Source organism: Nilaparvata lugens, chromosome 2 (assembly GCF_014356525.2).
Source record: "Nilaparvata lugens isolate BPH chromosome 2, ASM1435652v1, whole genome shotgun sequence".
NCBI classification, from domain to species: domain Eukaryota; kingdom Metazoa; phylum Arthropoda; class Insecta; order Hemiptera; family Delphacidae; genus Nilaparvata; species Nilaparvata lugens.
In genome coordinates, this window is record NC_052505.1 from 41,776,105 (window position 1) to 41,792,927 (window position 16,823).

Genomic DNA, 16,823 nt, shown 5'->3' on the forward strand with positions numbered 1-16,823 from the left:
GTTTCATGATATATTATGTGTCCGATTCCTTCATCTTATCCTTATTTTGTGAAAAGTGAAGATTCAAAATTTCTTTTCATAGCTTTTCTTGTTTCATCACTCTTTATAATTTAACCCTTGGAAAAATCATTTGTAGTGTTTTTAAGACTATATTTTAATAAAGAAACATGGAAAAAATATTTAAAAAAATTCTCCTCCCCTATTTCAGAATTTACAGCATGTATCACCCATGTTACATTGCCAATCCCATAGCAAATTTGAAAAGTTCCATTATGCATCACCTGTGTTACATTGCCAATTTATGAATACTGGGAATATTATTGTAAATAATCATGACAAGAGCTGTTCTTACTTGATATATGTATTTATATTTATTTCATTTTGTATAAAACTGTTTAATTACATAATATATTCCAAAAGTTTTCAAAAATATTATATTGGATCATGATTTGACTTTCGTTATTTTACTTTCAAATTGCATTGGAGACATTCAAGACATTAATTTTTTACATTATAAATCACAATCACTATACTAATACTAATATTACCTATCACTATTGCTATTCAGGTTTTTTTTCAAATTATATGATAATAATTATAGTAAGTTACTCTACAGACATTATAATATAAAGGTACACCTTTCATTGACATTCATTTATGTCATCAAGAATTATGCAGTAACCCAAGAATTAATATTATTAGAATACTATACTTTCAAATTGCGTTGGAGACATTCAACTAGATATTATTTTTTTCTCATTCTTATAAACCACAATCACTATACTAATACTAATATTACTTATCACTATTGCTATTCATGTTTTTTTCAAATTATACGAGAAGTATAATGTAAGTTACTCTACAGACATTATAATATATACAACTTTCATTGTTAACCTTTCCATAGTACACCTTTCATTGACATTCATTTATATTATCGAGAATTATACAGTAACCCAAGAATTAATTATTAGAATACATTCGAAAAATTATAGCTGACAGACAGTATTTTATATACATTATAATGATGAGAAAAGTTGATTGAAAGGGATTCTTCCTGACTGAACATTTAAATTTACAGAAAAAAACTCCAAGATCCAGTATTATTCGTTGTGATAGTTGAAAAAGCAGTTTCTATCTGTCACTAAACAAAGTCGCACATTGCACTTGATGCATGAAATTGTCGTTTGACCTCCAACACACAATCGACATCTACCTCTAGAGACAAATTCTGCAAAATGATTTGTTTTATCAAATCTTATTTCATCGCTTGGTCTTGGTACACCTGGTTTTTGTATTTTTTTTTTTTAGCTACTGCAGATGTATTGGATGGTCTACCTACAAGCCTATCTTTCTTTGTTAGACTTTCATACACCAAGTATCTGAATTGTTTCAGCGAAACTTTTCTATTCTCCCCTCTACTTTTACAATCCCTTCTGAATAATAACCATGCATTATTTATACAAATATCAAAAGTTTGTGAAAAAATAGCTAGATAATAACGATGACTGCGGAACTCTGTCCGATATAATGCCACAAGCATGTCGGCTAAGTCTACACCTCCCATATGGGAATTGTAATGCTTTACAATTTGTGGGCAGCTCACATCTACCTTCTTTTTTTCAGTTTTATCATATCTTCTTATTTTTCCTACAGGATAGGAATCAACATAAGAACTTGCAAGCAATACTGGTTTATTATCAAACCACTTAACTACTACAACTTTTTCTTCAGAAGATACAGCTTGACAATAGCTCCCACGACCTTTTTTATTCATTGTTTTATCATCAAGTAAAATATTCCTCACAGCCCTTCAAACGATTGCCTCTAACAGTTCCCAAACTGAATATACCATAATTCTCCCGGATGTAATGGATCAAGTCCAAGGAAGTGAAAAAGTTATCAAAATAGATAACATTACAAGTTGGATCTGGAATTGATTGACAAAGAGCTAAAAAAACTTTAGCACCCAACCCAAAACTCTCTTCTTCATCAGAGAAAGTGTATCCCCTAAAAGTGTCTTCACCACCATATACAATAAAATCATATATGAAACCAGACACTCCAGCCCGCACAAAAATTTTAAAGCCCCATTTCCGAGGCTTGTTTTTTTAAGTATTGCCTCCTATTACCTGCCCTGGTACCTTTATATGGCACCATCATTTCGTCAATGCTGAATCTTTTTTCATGTTCAACTGCTAAACAATTATTTCTTACTTTTTCAAGAAAAGGTCTGATTTTATTATATCTATCTTTGATATCTGCACTATCATTATCAACAAAATGTAAATAGCGTCTTATTTGTTGATACCTCTTGAGAGGCATCAAATCTGCTATTTTGTTGAAGCAATAATTTGTGCTCCAATAATCTGTATATGCAGGCATCTTTACAATGCCCATCATGCATTTTATGGCTATGAAGTCAGCAAATTCATTTGCTGTCAAATTGATTGATTTTCCAGTAACTTGTACTGAATAGAGATTTGTGTTCTGAACTATCAAATCAACAATATCATTTGAAAAAAATGATTTAAAATATTCTATTGGGGATCTAATGCTATCAGGAATAGTAAAATTGAAATCTATCAAATCAGCTCGATGGTCAAATTCCCTTTTCACCCATGAAAATCTTTTTGGAGTCTTATTAGTTTTGATATTACATGTTTTTTGTTTCTTTACTTTTACACTAGGCAGTTTCTTTTTCTTCCTCTTTCTCAAATTTGAAGTTGATTGTTCTTCAGATTTTTTTGTGGAGGAAGAAAAAGTGACTGGATTAGCACTACTATTATCAGCAATACAGGTAGCTTCTGGTATGACATTATCAATGAATACGTAATTCTCATCTTGATTGACAACTTCAACAGCCTCAACATTAGGTTGAACTCCTTGATCTTCGATATAAGTTCCAATATTTTCAGTAGATAATATATGAAGATCCTCACCAACTTCTAATTCATGAAGGATGTCTTGAAGTTCAGGAGGTAATGATGGAGCATCTGAACTATCCGAATTATAAAAATCATTTGCATGATGATTGAACAATTTGTCTTCTGGGTCATCTGAATTATTTCCATCCAGATCAGAACTCCCATCTTCTGGTGGTAGTAGCACTTTCGAGAGTATAAAATCTCCTTGGGAAGCATATGACAATTGCTGATTCTTCTGTAACAGAAAATAGAAACAAAATAATTAGTTATTCTTCAATTTTAGGACAACAGTTTAATATAGAGTATCCATTTGTTTGTAATCTTGCATTGTAGACTACTTGGCAATGTAACGTAGGATATACACACATGTAGCAGAATAGCTTCTTGACTAGATGGCAATGTGTGCTATAGGATACATACAGTTTATATAAGCTATAACTTTCAAAATGATCAAAGTTATAACTCATTTTGTATATTTTATGAAAGCCTGATATTTTTTCTAATTGATAGTAACAAAAAATTATCAAGAAATGCATATTTAGAGCACATAATGAGTAAATGAACTTACCTTTGATCCACCAACCAAACGATGTCCGGCAGCCATCTTGAATAAACAAGATTTTAGTTCAAAATACGCCCTCTAGATGGAAGCACATACTGAAGTTATGTTCAGATGGTGTATCTAAGATCATACATTGCCAAAGGAACAGCAAAATAGAATGCCTTTGAAAGAAAACATACATTCTTCTGAATGTAACACATATGTTACATTGTCAAGAAAAGGGTTTTAAACACTTAATAATGGAATGAATATCATCATATCACGTGAACAAAAAAAAATAAAAGGGTGGGCCTACCTGAGATACTATATGGTAACACTGTACTCCTAATAAGTTGTAAATTTTCAAGCTGAAAGTAGATTAATTTGTTGCACATTCGGTTCAAATATTAACAAATGTTACTAAATATTACCAATATTATCACATATAGTGAGAACGAATTACTCTGAAGCTTTCTATTCTCACTGAACATGAAGAGGCAATACCAAGCCAGAATTGCAGTTCCGTTCACAATCATTATTATCAGAGCATTCAAATTTATGCTATATAACTGTGGATGTTATCCCCATCTCACAATTTCCCTATTTATCCTTATCCTGATTCAGAATAAAGTAGTTGATCTCTATAATCACAAAAATCAATGTACAGTACCTATAATAAATAGCAAAAATAACAAAATTTCTAGTAATAATGCAAATTTTTCTAGGTACGAATTTCAAGGCTCATAAAATGACTTTTTCTCAATCACAGGCAGAAATTATTCCAATGATCATCATAATAGTAATTTAATGAAAATTGTTTGTATTGTACATTGTTCGATGTAAGATAAGCTACATCTTTAAGGTAATCAACGTATTTAGGATTATCATGTTTATGAATGAAAGCGAGACTGTGATAGAAGATTAGTCAAACTGAAATATGAACATTATATACAATGCATATTTCTGATCAACTATAATTATAAATGATAGTATCAAAGCCGAAATGAATTGAGCAACTGAATTTCAAAGTTACTATCCACTGTTCAAATCGCACTGTGATTTCCTTTTACTTCCAAATGGATTGAATTGCCTCACTCTTCAACGTAACAATTATTGTAAAAAAAACCAGTGGAATGTGAACGTCATCCAAATAGAATTTGAATTTCAATTTTCAGATCATGAAATTCATAACTAATTCTTGAGAGAATAGTGATGAATTGCAAACAGTGCAAGTAACATTGATACAAAGCGATACAATGAAAATCAACATCGATTAATTTAATACTGGACTCATCAAATTTATATTACTGTTAATTTATATTATTTATAAAGCTTGTAATGTAAAACCGACATTTTAAATTTTCTCTACCTACTGAAGCAAAACATCGATAGAAAATAAAGAAGAGCCCATTATAAGCACAATATACTTGTGTACTATAATTCACTTGAACTAACTCATCACTTCAACCCTTCAATGATCACAATGAACTAGAATGGTATAAAAACCATGAAATTGATAATCAGGTACGTTTTTCAAATAGCTTCACCCAACTAAATCTGTGAATGCTAAGTCATAAGAAATCATGTTCAATAGATTTAATTTGAATGCTTCAAATAGAAAATGATCTATTCTTTTGGTGCCCTAATCAAAATCAATTTCAATCAACATTAATTGACATAAAGAAAAGCTTCTGCCAACCTTGTGTAATGAATGACAAGATGCGAGTGGAGGTGAAAAATCGATATGTTAACAAAAATAATAGAAGATGATGAATCATCTTTCAATTAATCTTATACGGTAGGGTACTTTGTGGTTAAATGTGAAACACTTTCATGATTTTCCTACCTTTTATGCATGCTTACTCTTCCTTAATTTGTATGTTTGCATGGTTTTCATTTTTAGAATCTACTGAATTTTCATATTGGACTGTCTAAATAATGTAGATTCAACTAGTAAGAACGGAAGATAAGCTACTTTACAGAGAGAATCATAGAAAGTTTCAACTCAATAAGCCCAATGTATTAATTTTTTTATGCCTCAGCCGTCATATATATTTGGCTAAACTGAATGTATATTATCAACCATGCTTGGAGAATATTAACTGTAGAAAACAGCAAACACTGCACGCTATGATTTTTCAGGAAATTGCCGCTGTTAACACTATTGTAGACTAATCTATGATTTATCTCAGTTTTTGACATTCATAACTTATGATAAATTTTAGCATAGAATTATGATCATACACACATATTTTAAATATGTATAATATCATGTAATAGTATGAATATTTTATCGGTTGCAAACAATATCTTTGTCTGTCATAGAATGCATGATTTAGCACATATATAACAACAAAATGATTTTAGAGAATTAAAATGTGAAAAAATAGTTTCATTGCATGTCAAAACAATAGACAAAATTGATTGTTTCGAGCGCCAAAGTGTGAATAAGATGCAACTTAGAAAGCAGTAGGCCTACTACTGTATTTTACTGTTTACTATGGTGAAGAGAGTCAGCCATGCCATACCGCGTCAACTGTTTCCCCTTCCACAGCGTCAAATCGAATCGCAAATAAATAACAATATACATCAATGGATTCGCAATGAATGTGGCTACATTAATTATTTGTCTAATTTTCTTTAGATTATTTGCTTCGAAGTTAATCGGAGAAAACAAAAATCAAATCGAAAAACCCCTAAATTTTTACATTATATTATTTTATCAAGGAAACTGTTCGATTTATTGAGGAAATGAATATGACTAATATTTTAGTCCATAATGTAACGAATCGAATGACATATGATAGATTTTTTTCCGATTAATGGTTACAGAGATAATTGATTTCCAGTTTGCTGTTTACTATGGCTAAGAGAGTCAGCCGTGCCGTTCCGCGTCGACTGTTTCCCCTTCCACAGCGTCAAATCGAATCGCAAATACATAACAATATACATCAATGGATTTGCAATAACAGTGGCTACATTAACTATTTGGCTCATTTTCCTTCAAAACTACTTGTTTCGAAGTTAATCGAAGAAAACAAAAACATCAAATCACAAACCCCCTAAATTTTTACATATATATTATTTTATCAAGAAAACTGTTGATTTTATTTAAAAAATGAATATAACTAATATTGTAGTCCATAATGCAACAAATCGAATGGCGTATAATAGAACTGTTTCCGATCAATGGTTACAGAGATAATTGATTTCCCGTGTTTACCTGCATTTTTCATGTTGCTGGCCCGGCTATGATCGAATTTCAACATACTAACCATGTCAATATTTAGTACCTATTTCGTACTATTTAGTACCTCCAATGAAAAAATTTGTACCTCACCCCTAACTGAGTTATTGATTTTTCTAAAGTGCTGGGCCAGAGACATGGTTGCCCGGCTATCTTCAAATTTGAACTCAAGCTGTGCACCAATATTTAGTACCTATTTAGTACTATTTAGTACCTCCAATGAAAAAAATTGTACCTTAAAGGTGGCGGAAATACAGCATGAAAATAGTTAGGGTCAATGACCTCTCAGCCCGGCTATGTCTGAATTTCACCAATCTAACTATGCCAATATTTAGTTACAATTTAGTACTATTTAGTACCTACAATAAAATTTTTTTTATCTCAAAGGTTACAGAGTTATTGCATGAAAATAATTAGGGTCAATGACCTCTCAGCCCGGCTATGTCTGAATTTCATAAATCCAATTATGCCATTGAATAGTACCTATTTTGTACTATTTAGTACCTTCAATAAAAAAAATTTCACCTCAAAGGTAACAGAGGAAATACAGCATGAATGTGGCAAATGTCTGTGACCTCTCAGCCCGGCTATGTCTGAATTTCATCAAACTAATTATATCAATATTTAGTTCCCATTTAGTACTATTTAGTACCTACAATAAAAAATTTTTCATCTCAAAGGTTACAGAGCTATTACATGAAAATAGTTAGGGTCAATGTCCTCTCAGCCCGGCTATGTCTGAATTTCATCAATCCAATTATGCCATTAAATAGTACCTATTTCGTACTATTTAGTACCAACAATAAAAATTTTCTTTTCTCAAAGGTTACAGAGTTATTGCATGTAATAGCAGGAGTCAATGACCTCTGCCCATGGGCATGTCACTGGCCCGGCTATGTCTGAATTTCAACAAAATAATTATGCCAATATTTAGCACCTATTTCGTACTATTTAGTACCACCATTAAAAACATTTGTAGTTGTACCCTCAAGTAGAGCTTGCACTACGTCGGTGGAGCGGCGCGGCGCGGCGCGGCGCGGCTATGTCTGAATTTCAACAAACTAATGATGCCAATACTTAGTATCCATTTTTTACCATTATTAAAAACATTTTCACCTTCAAGTAGAGCGTGCACTACGAAGGTGGAGCGGCGCGACGCGGCGCGGCTATGTCTGAATTTCAACAAACTAATGATGCCAATATTTAGTATCCATTTTTTACTATTTATTACCATTATTAAAAATATTTGTACCTTAAAGTAGAACGTGCACTAGGTCGGTGGAGTGGCAGGGAGAATTTTTGATCTCGAATTAGATACATATGATCAAGTGTACCTCCATGCACTTGGACCGCGGCGCGGATCCCGAAGAGTCTCTGAACTTGAAGAGGAACGGCGTCTTGCCGCGCTGCGATCGTAGTGCACGGACCTTCCATCCTCTCTCTTGCGCGCCCCACCTCGCCGCTCCACCGACTTAAATGGTATAGGTATTTCCACAAGTATAAAATTGGGCATACACAATACTAGATTGGAAAACTAAAAAATTGAAACTTTTCATTTTATTGACATCACACTTATAACTCAATAATTCACCACCTATTTTATTGCATCATGAACATTTTTCAAATGTAGAATTGTTGAAATGAGTACATTGACAAGAAAGATACGTTTTGGCACTTATAGGAACTATAATGAGGAATTTCTCAGTTACTATACATGAAATATAATAGTATTCACAATTTTTATAGGAGGATAATTTCTCATAATTGAAGATTTGAATTCATTCAGAGTTGTCTATAAACCATATATTTCTTAAAACAACTGATAAAGTATTTGACAGTGCGGTAGAAAACATATTTAAAAAAATTGATCATTACTCAGTTAGGTACTTTACATTAAGGAGTAATTTTAAACAAGTCAAAAAATCAACTATATAAACAATAACAATTAACTATAAAAAATTAAAAGATTTATTGAGTAATAAAAAATGGGATAGTATTTATGAAAATCTATCCAATGATGTTAACGATTTGCTAAAAATATTCTTTTCGGTTTTGACTGAAGGCCATTCCACACAGCACGTGGCGTGCGTGGCTGGACGCACGCCACGCCGGCTACGCTAGCCACATGCCAATTCACACCGCCACGACTGTTGCGATACTATACCGGCCACGTTTCCCGTCAGTATGCAGGAAGATGTCAACTCCGACGGTCCCGTGGTGTGAATCTGGATTTTCTTGTGGCTTACCTTGGTTTGATGACTCCAGCAGCAGCAGTAGTAGTGATAATGAGCTGGTTTTATTGTATTCGGTGACAGCACGGGACCAGTGGGTACATCCAATCAATAAAAAAAGGAAGACCTATGGCGAATTCCATCATTTAATGCGCGACCTTGAGGCTGACAATGATAGTATACGTTCTATACGATAGTATACGTTCTAGTATACGTTCTGCGCATACTCGGACCAAAACGTGGCCGGACACGTTTGAAAAGATCGCTCAGAGAGCGAACGGTAGCCACGTGGCTAGTATAGCAAGCGTTGCCGCGTGGCCGTGGCTGCTATGTGAATTGCTTCATTTGATTAGCTGGGAAGCGATGTTTTGAAAAGTAGCTAGCGTGCGTCCAGCCACGCACGCCACGTGCTGTGTGGAATGGCCTTTAGTGTATAGAAAATTCTAGTCAGGAAATAGAAATACCACACAGATATAAACCTTTGAAGCCATGTAATACTTCTGGATTAATAGAATCAATGAGAACTACAGATAAATTATATAAGAGATCAATAGAAGAACCTCTCAACACAAAACTGAAACATGATCTTAAAACATATAAAAATTTATTAAAAAGATTGATTCATGAAATAAAAACAAACTATTATCGATCAAAAATAGAGGAATTTAGGAGTGATAAACGTAAACTATGGAATTACATAAATGAAATCATTCAATTAAAATGATGAACCAGGAATAGATTCAGCTGAATTAGATAGATATTTTTGCAAGTTGGTAAAAACTTGGCTGCTCAAATTGAACAAAATATCACTACAACAGATTTCACATATAAGAGAACCGATGAATTAAATGCATCTTTTCTCTCAGTCCCGTAAGTCCACCGGAGGTGGTAGAAACAAAAAAACTCTGAAAAATAACTCCGGGTCCTGTCCGGGTCCTGATAATATTCATAATAGAACACTGAAGCAGATATCAGATCTAATAGCTGAACCCCTCTCTTACATTTTAAATAAATGTTTTGAAACCGCTGTACCGTATTTCCTGATTCATTTAAAATAGCTAACATCAAACCGTTTCCTGAAAAAGTTGATAAAAATAATCCAAGTAACTATAGACCTAATAAGCTTAATTGGCAACATTGCCAAAATATTGCAAAAATTATTCAACATACGAATAATGAAGTTCACACAAAATAATAACATTATTAATGTAACCAATATGGTTCCCTTTCTAATAAAAGTACTGAGGATGCGCTAGTATATTTTGTAAACAATGTAACAGATAGGTTAAATTCCAAGAAAAAAAAACTTGCAGTCTTCATGGATTTATACAAGGCTTACGATACCATACCACATGATAAAATTTGCAACAAATTGGAGAAGTACGATTTTAGAGGTCATTCATTAAAATTCATAAGAAGTTACTTGTAAGGTAGATCCCAAATTTTAAAATAGAAGTATAGAGAAACTGTCATTTTAAGGCCTGCCCCAGGTAACTGTACTGTACTTTCACCAATTTTTTTTCATACTTTATGTAAATAATTTGCTAAAATATGTGAGATTTCCATCTTTTGCTGATGATTCAGTTATTATATTCTCAGAAAATAATTGGAATGATAGGTACTTTCATTGTTGCAGAGCATGATATGACTATTGTGAAGAATTGGATGGACTCTAATGCTTTGAGTTGAAATTTAGAAAAAAACAATTACATACCTTTCACAGCAAATAGAGAGGGTAAACCTGACAACCAATATAAGTTACAACTATTCAAACTGTTCTTCAATCAACCAACCAAACATTGATAGATGCTCTTGTCCTGTTATTAATAGGAAATCAACCTCAAATATCTTAATATATGCGGGTCGATGAGTGTCTCAAATGGGACATCAATGTTAACTTACTATGTAAAACACTAGAATACCTATCATATAAATTTAAAAATCTGAAAAATGTGCTATCTTCCTCAGAATGCAAATATGTATATACGGCACTAGTAGAGTCCCTAATGCGATATGGTTTTGTGGGACTTTCGATACCCATATTAAAAACCTTTTTCCAATAAAAAAATTCATCATAATGTCAATTTTAAATAAACCTAGAACTTATGATACTAAGATTTTGTTCAGTGAATTTGATGTTAAAACTATACGACAGTTATATCTTAGTTTCATAACAAATTACAGTTTCAAATACGAGCATAATTTCCCTCTACCCGATGGCAAATTATAATCTTAGACCTAATTCAAAAAGAAAATATGAAATATATAATACTATCTCAATCAACTATTTTTAGAAGGCAACTTTACTAGATTAGCAGTAAATTCGTGAATATACCTACTAGAAAGTGAATTTCCACTTAATAATTTCCGAAGTAATAAACACAGAAAAAGAGCCATAGAGGCATGGCTGAACTTAAGTTATTTCCAATCGTTGACTTTTATATAATAATCAATTTCATGTTATAAATTACATGTTCAAACACTACATACTCTAAAGAGTATGTAGTGTTTAAAATTAAGAGTTAATTTTCATGTATGTATCTTAGTTTAAGTGAAGTAGCATATACCGGTATATTTATTTTTTGTGAAGCTTTTTTGCATATTTTGTTTTTGGCAAATAGAATTCATTCATTCATTCATTTCATAATTTTTCTCATAAATAAAATTGGGCCTACATTATACTTGATCATAAAACTTGAAAATTAAACTTTTCATTTTATTCACATCACACTTTTAAATCACTAATTAATTCACAACCTAAACCAGTCAGCAATAAATATCAGTAGCCTACGCCAGTTAGCAACATATCTGCAACATACATTTCAGAACAGTTTTATTAGTTCACGATCAAATATTTCATTAAAATATATTTCAAGTGTCTAATTACAATTAATTTCATTCAATCAAGAATATTACTGTTGATAGGCCTATCAATCAACAAAATTTCTGGGATCATTGCCAAAGAAATCTATGAATGGACTCGAGAAATTTAAATTATTTTGACTTAATATAGTGTTTCCAATTCATGTTATTATTCATCATATTTTTTAGAGTTATAGTGTGGGGGAATTCATAATCAATCGTCTACTTTATTTTTCGTTGTATTCTTCAGAGCATTCTCTCCCCATTCAATTTTTGTAATTTACAGCAGATAAATTCAATTGATTTAAATTTATCCGTCCACATAAAGACAGAAATAAGTCCCATTGATAATTGTTCACTGGCATAGAAAAGTATTTTAGACACATTAGTGAAGTATTTTATACACGAATCTGTAATCCAATAATTGCATAGATATATTTTTTGAGGGTATGGATCATTCATCACTAGGTATAAACTTAACATGATAGCCCAATGAATGATAAACTCGACCGATGAAGATGGAAGAATATTATCAATACGGTACCTAATATTGTACAGAGTGGGTGAAATGTATGAGAACGGCTTAATATCTCATACACAAAGGTCATTTGACGGTGAGTGCGATTGAGGATCCTACTCAAATTTAAAATAGTATTCTACTGTGACTTTAAAAATCTGGTCAGTCATCTTGGGCCCACCATTTTCAATGTAAGTTTATTTTTTGTGAATAGCAAGATGGTCGTACGATAGTCTACATGATTTCGATAATGAATTTGAATTCAAAATGAATGGTGAAAGCCACACATCGATAATAAGCCAAACCGTTTCGAATATATTCACATTATTAATCAATATAATGCAAATCAGACAGGAAATAAATACATTTTACCTATAATATAATGCAAATCAGACAGGAATTAAATACATTTTACCTATAAAACTCTACTGTTCATTGAAACTAATACTTCAAACACCCATTGTATTCACATCTTTTACACTTCTAACAAAACAATTTGTTAGGTAAGATTTTTAATGTAGGCTACTTACTTATTTAATTTCTGATTTGCAAGGTTTTCTGAACTTCGAAACGGTTTGACATATCAATGTGCGGTTTTCACCATTAATTTTGTCTTCAATTTCCTAATTGCAATCATGTATCGCATGATCACCTTCCTATTAAAAGAAAATACATTCAAAGTGGCGGACCAGATTCTTTAAGTCACAGTAAAGTAGTACTGTTTTTTAATTTTATTAGGATCCTCAATCATAACAACCGTCAAATTAGCTTTGTGAATGAGATATTAAGCCATTCTCATACATTTCACCCACTATGTATAATTATTGTACACGTGTACACAAATATGAATATAAATTTATCGAAACGTACCTTGCATTAAACTGTATAGACCAATACTTGACAGGGTACCGATTTGCTTGGCGACACACAAATCTTGGAGTCTTTAGTGTCATCGTATAGCTCCCATGTATCATTGCCCCGTCTTACATAAGCAACATAATGTCCAATACTTGTGATGCTTGATGTTTTCCCACAGACTCCCAGAAAACCTCTTAGAGTGTATGTCACTTCATTTAGAGTGATAACGAGAGGTAAATCACAAGGCTTTTTCTGGAAATAATGAACATGAATAAATTAACATCAAAAATTATTACTGGAATACATTGCAATACATTGAATACATGTTGCAATATCGTAGTGTATATCTAATTCATGATTGGTGAAAAAGATCAGCTGGTATTTTTTAAAATCTTTTTCACCAATCATGTATTAGATTCTAGGCCTACACTGCGATGTTGCAATATCGTAGGCCGGGGCATTGTATTAGAGGTGGCTATGGTTGTACTCATATTATTATAGTTGCAAACCTGTGTTGGTTTGGCAAAAGCCGAGTGAAAATGATATAAGACTAGTTGACTAAAGGACAAAAGCCCCTATTTGTCAATTCCCTTATAATTCCTTATTATACCCCTTGGGACTCCTAGCGAAAAGCGCTCGGCTGTCTTGTGGGTTCGCGCTCAGCAGGGTCCATAGCCCCCTTTTTTCTATTGCCAAGAACTATAGTTTTCCCACCATCGACAAGTCGAGATCTATAATTTGAGCCCTCAACCTCATAGTTTCCTTTATTAAAACCAGTGTATTTTAACTGTCTGATTTAGTAAGACTCCTCCCTGCACACGGACAAATCATCCACGCAGGGAGTATACAGTCGAACCTCTGTATAACGAAGTCGATTATCCAGAGAAAAAATTCGCTGCAGAGAGGTATTCGTTATTGAGAGGTTCTGTCAAGAAAACTGCCACGATCCTATGGATCTTATAATATCGTATCACGGCGGTAAATAAATGAATATGGTACATAGAACATATCACCGCGAACGTAGGTAGGGTACCTATTAGGCCAATATTAATAGAGAAATTTGAAAATTCATGCAGTTTAGAATAAAGAACATGTATTTTGAATATTTATAACATGTAATAAGTAAGTAAACTCACCAATTTATTTTCAGAAAGCTTGATTTGTACTATTAGTAGAGTTTAATCAGAGTACATACATACTCTGTGGCAATATTTTTCAACTCTTTACACTACTATTAGATGGAACGCAAAATACGGTTATTTTGTCGATAACTTTTATTCTATCGTTACGTAATTTTTTTTTATGAATAAATTTGAAGCTAAAGTTGAACCATCTTCATATGACTCGCCAAACGCTCACAATTTTTACGGAAAGAAATTTTCTTACGAAATTAATAATAAATATTAGTGATAAGATTAATATGTATTATATATTACTGAGAGAATTAATTATAATTATTAGATGTTAGTGAGACAATATTAGTAATACATCTGTAAATTAATCTGTAATATGTCTCTACTCACCTCATACTCCTTTAAAATGTCACTTTTTTGGTCAGTGCTTGACATATGAACTAATTCTATGATTAGATATGTGTTGCACAGTGTCCTCTTCACTAATTGGACTAATATTATTCTTCACAATAATATAAACGTATAATGACATTTATTTCTGCAAGACTACTAGATCGTTTCTCTATAGAGCACAGGATATTAGCAGAATTATATAAACAAATCAAATACATTCCACTTAATTATTAATTGATTCTGATCATGCATCAACAAAATTAGTACACTATTGATTCCAGACATATAATTAATCAATGAGAGTCTATTGAGCAAATTGAGTTCGTAGTATAATTTTAAGAATAAAAATATATTGATATCTATGAGAGAGACATACATATGGGGAGATTCATCCAACTAGTGTAAAATACTCCTTAATTGGTTTTACTATTATTTCTTAATGACGGTAAGTTGAATAATTGATATATTATAAGAGTATTCAACCGATTTTTGAAAAGGAATAGGTCACCTACTTCATGTTCATATTTTTCCATGGGAAGATAAATCTCATGAAACTTCTTACCTTCGATAGATACATACCCAGTGAGTATAGAATGTAATTACAAAATTCGAAATACTTAACAAGTCTTATGCAAACACAATACGGTATAGTGAATTTACAAAAATACCAGTAAATAGATGTATTGAAAATACATACATAAGGAGTTGAAAAATTGATTAACTACTCAATTCAAAAAGTACTGTAACATGATTTTCCACTATTATTTAACACTCTTACCGAAACCCTCGGTCAGATAGCACTAACAGAAACCCCGGTCTGACAGACCGCTATATCCATGTCTCTAATAGTTGTTATTTTTCGTATTACAGACAAACCTCTTCTGTTTCTTCAGTTTCTTATTTGTATTACTAGGATTGTGTTCATGATAGTAGCATCAAACAGGAGCTGCCACACATCTTTCTTGGTGGTTGTTTCCAGTAATCTAGCTCGTCCATGTAGCCCAGGCAATCCCCTTATAATATTTCTGGCTGGTGTCCTCACATTTCGGGGTGGTTGCTTATTGGTCCATGCATTTGGCACTACAAGTTCTGTTTTCTTTGTTCGTTCAATAAAATAGGTGTCTTCTTGTTGGTTGATGTCATCAACTGCATGCTCTTCTGCTTCACTGCACTCTGTTGCAACAAGACTTCCTCATCATCTTCTTTTGTACTCTCTTCTTCTTCTCCATTCATCTCCTGACCTCCATGCTGTGGTAATATGAAGTCAGGATCTTCATCCGAATCATCTATTTCACTTTCACTACTCACTGTGTCAACATCACGAACATCATTATGAAGCAAGTTCTCTAATTCTATCTCCAAAATCTGGATCACAAGGGTCTAAATGCTTTCAAAAACGGTTTTTATTCCACTATTATTGTCCTCATCCATGGTAAAAACTTGTTTGTGGATACAGATGCACCTCATGATACTTTGAAACCACTGACAGAATACAATATAGATGAAAAAATAATTGAGAATTATCGATTCAAACTCAAACAGAAACCCTCGGTCAGACAGACCGCGTGTCACACTACACTACTAGAAACCATCGGTCAGAGAGACCGCCACGTTTTCAACTTTAGCACAATAACTAATCACCGTCAACTTAGAACTAGACGAAACGCATGTCAACAGAAGGAGGGTGCCTAGTGAGAAGGTAGAAGGGGTGGGGAAGGTATAAGTCCAACTAGTGCTGCCATCTGTGAGTACCAAAATTCCATAGCGGTCTGTGAGACCGGGGTTTCGGTAAAAGTGTTAAATTCAATTATAAAAGTTTGATAACAATAGATTGATTCTAATCACATTTAATATATACCGATTATATGTTGTCCACCATCAGGTCAATAAATCCCTTTATTTATGAATTCTTTTTGTGAGTAACTTTCAAAAGGAAGTGGAAGTGTAAGAACTATTTTTTGCAGGGAACCCCGCTTGGCAACTGAAGGCGGTCACGCACCGCTTGTGCGTGCGTGTGAGAGTTTGTCAACTTTCAGTGGCTTGCAAACGAGAAATTCCTTAACTAGATTCCATTAAAAACCGTACAAATGTGTCGATTGTTAATTTCCAAAATA

The 16,823-nt window shown here is 32.8% G+C and overlaps 2 protein-coding genes across 2 annotated transcripts in view; both read right to left on the reverse strand.

The window, feature by feature from the left end:
• Positions 1–1,144: 1,144 nt before the first annotated feature.
• On the reverse strand, positions 1,145–3,708 carry LOC120349621. The gene is made up of 3 exons (XM_039420079.1): positions 3,496–3,708; positions 2,596–3,162; positions 1,145–1,231 (listed from the first exon to the last, which is right to left on the reverse strand). Exons 1-3 carry the CDS (start codon positions 3,529–3,531, stop codon positions 1,145–1,147), a joined length of 690 nt encoding a protein of 229 aa, XP_039276013.1. The 5' UTR covers positions 3,532–3,708.
• A 7,966-nt stretch (positions 3,709–11,674) lies between these two features.
• LOC120349890 overlaps positions 11,675–16,823 on the reverse strand; it is a 35,803-nt gene continuing 30,654 nt past the window's right edge. The window contains exons 3-4 of the mRNA XM_039421242.1: positions 13,196–13,435; positions 11,675–11,754 (exon numbers count right to left, since the gene is read on the reverse strand). Coding sequence (XP_039277176.1) covers positions 13,202–13,435 — 234 coding nt within the window. The 3' untranslated portion in view covers positions 11,675–11,754; positions 13,196–13,201. The remainder of the gene's footprint in view (positions 11,755–13,195; positions 13,436–16,823) is intronic.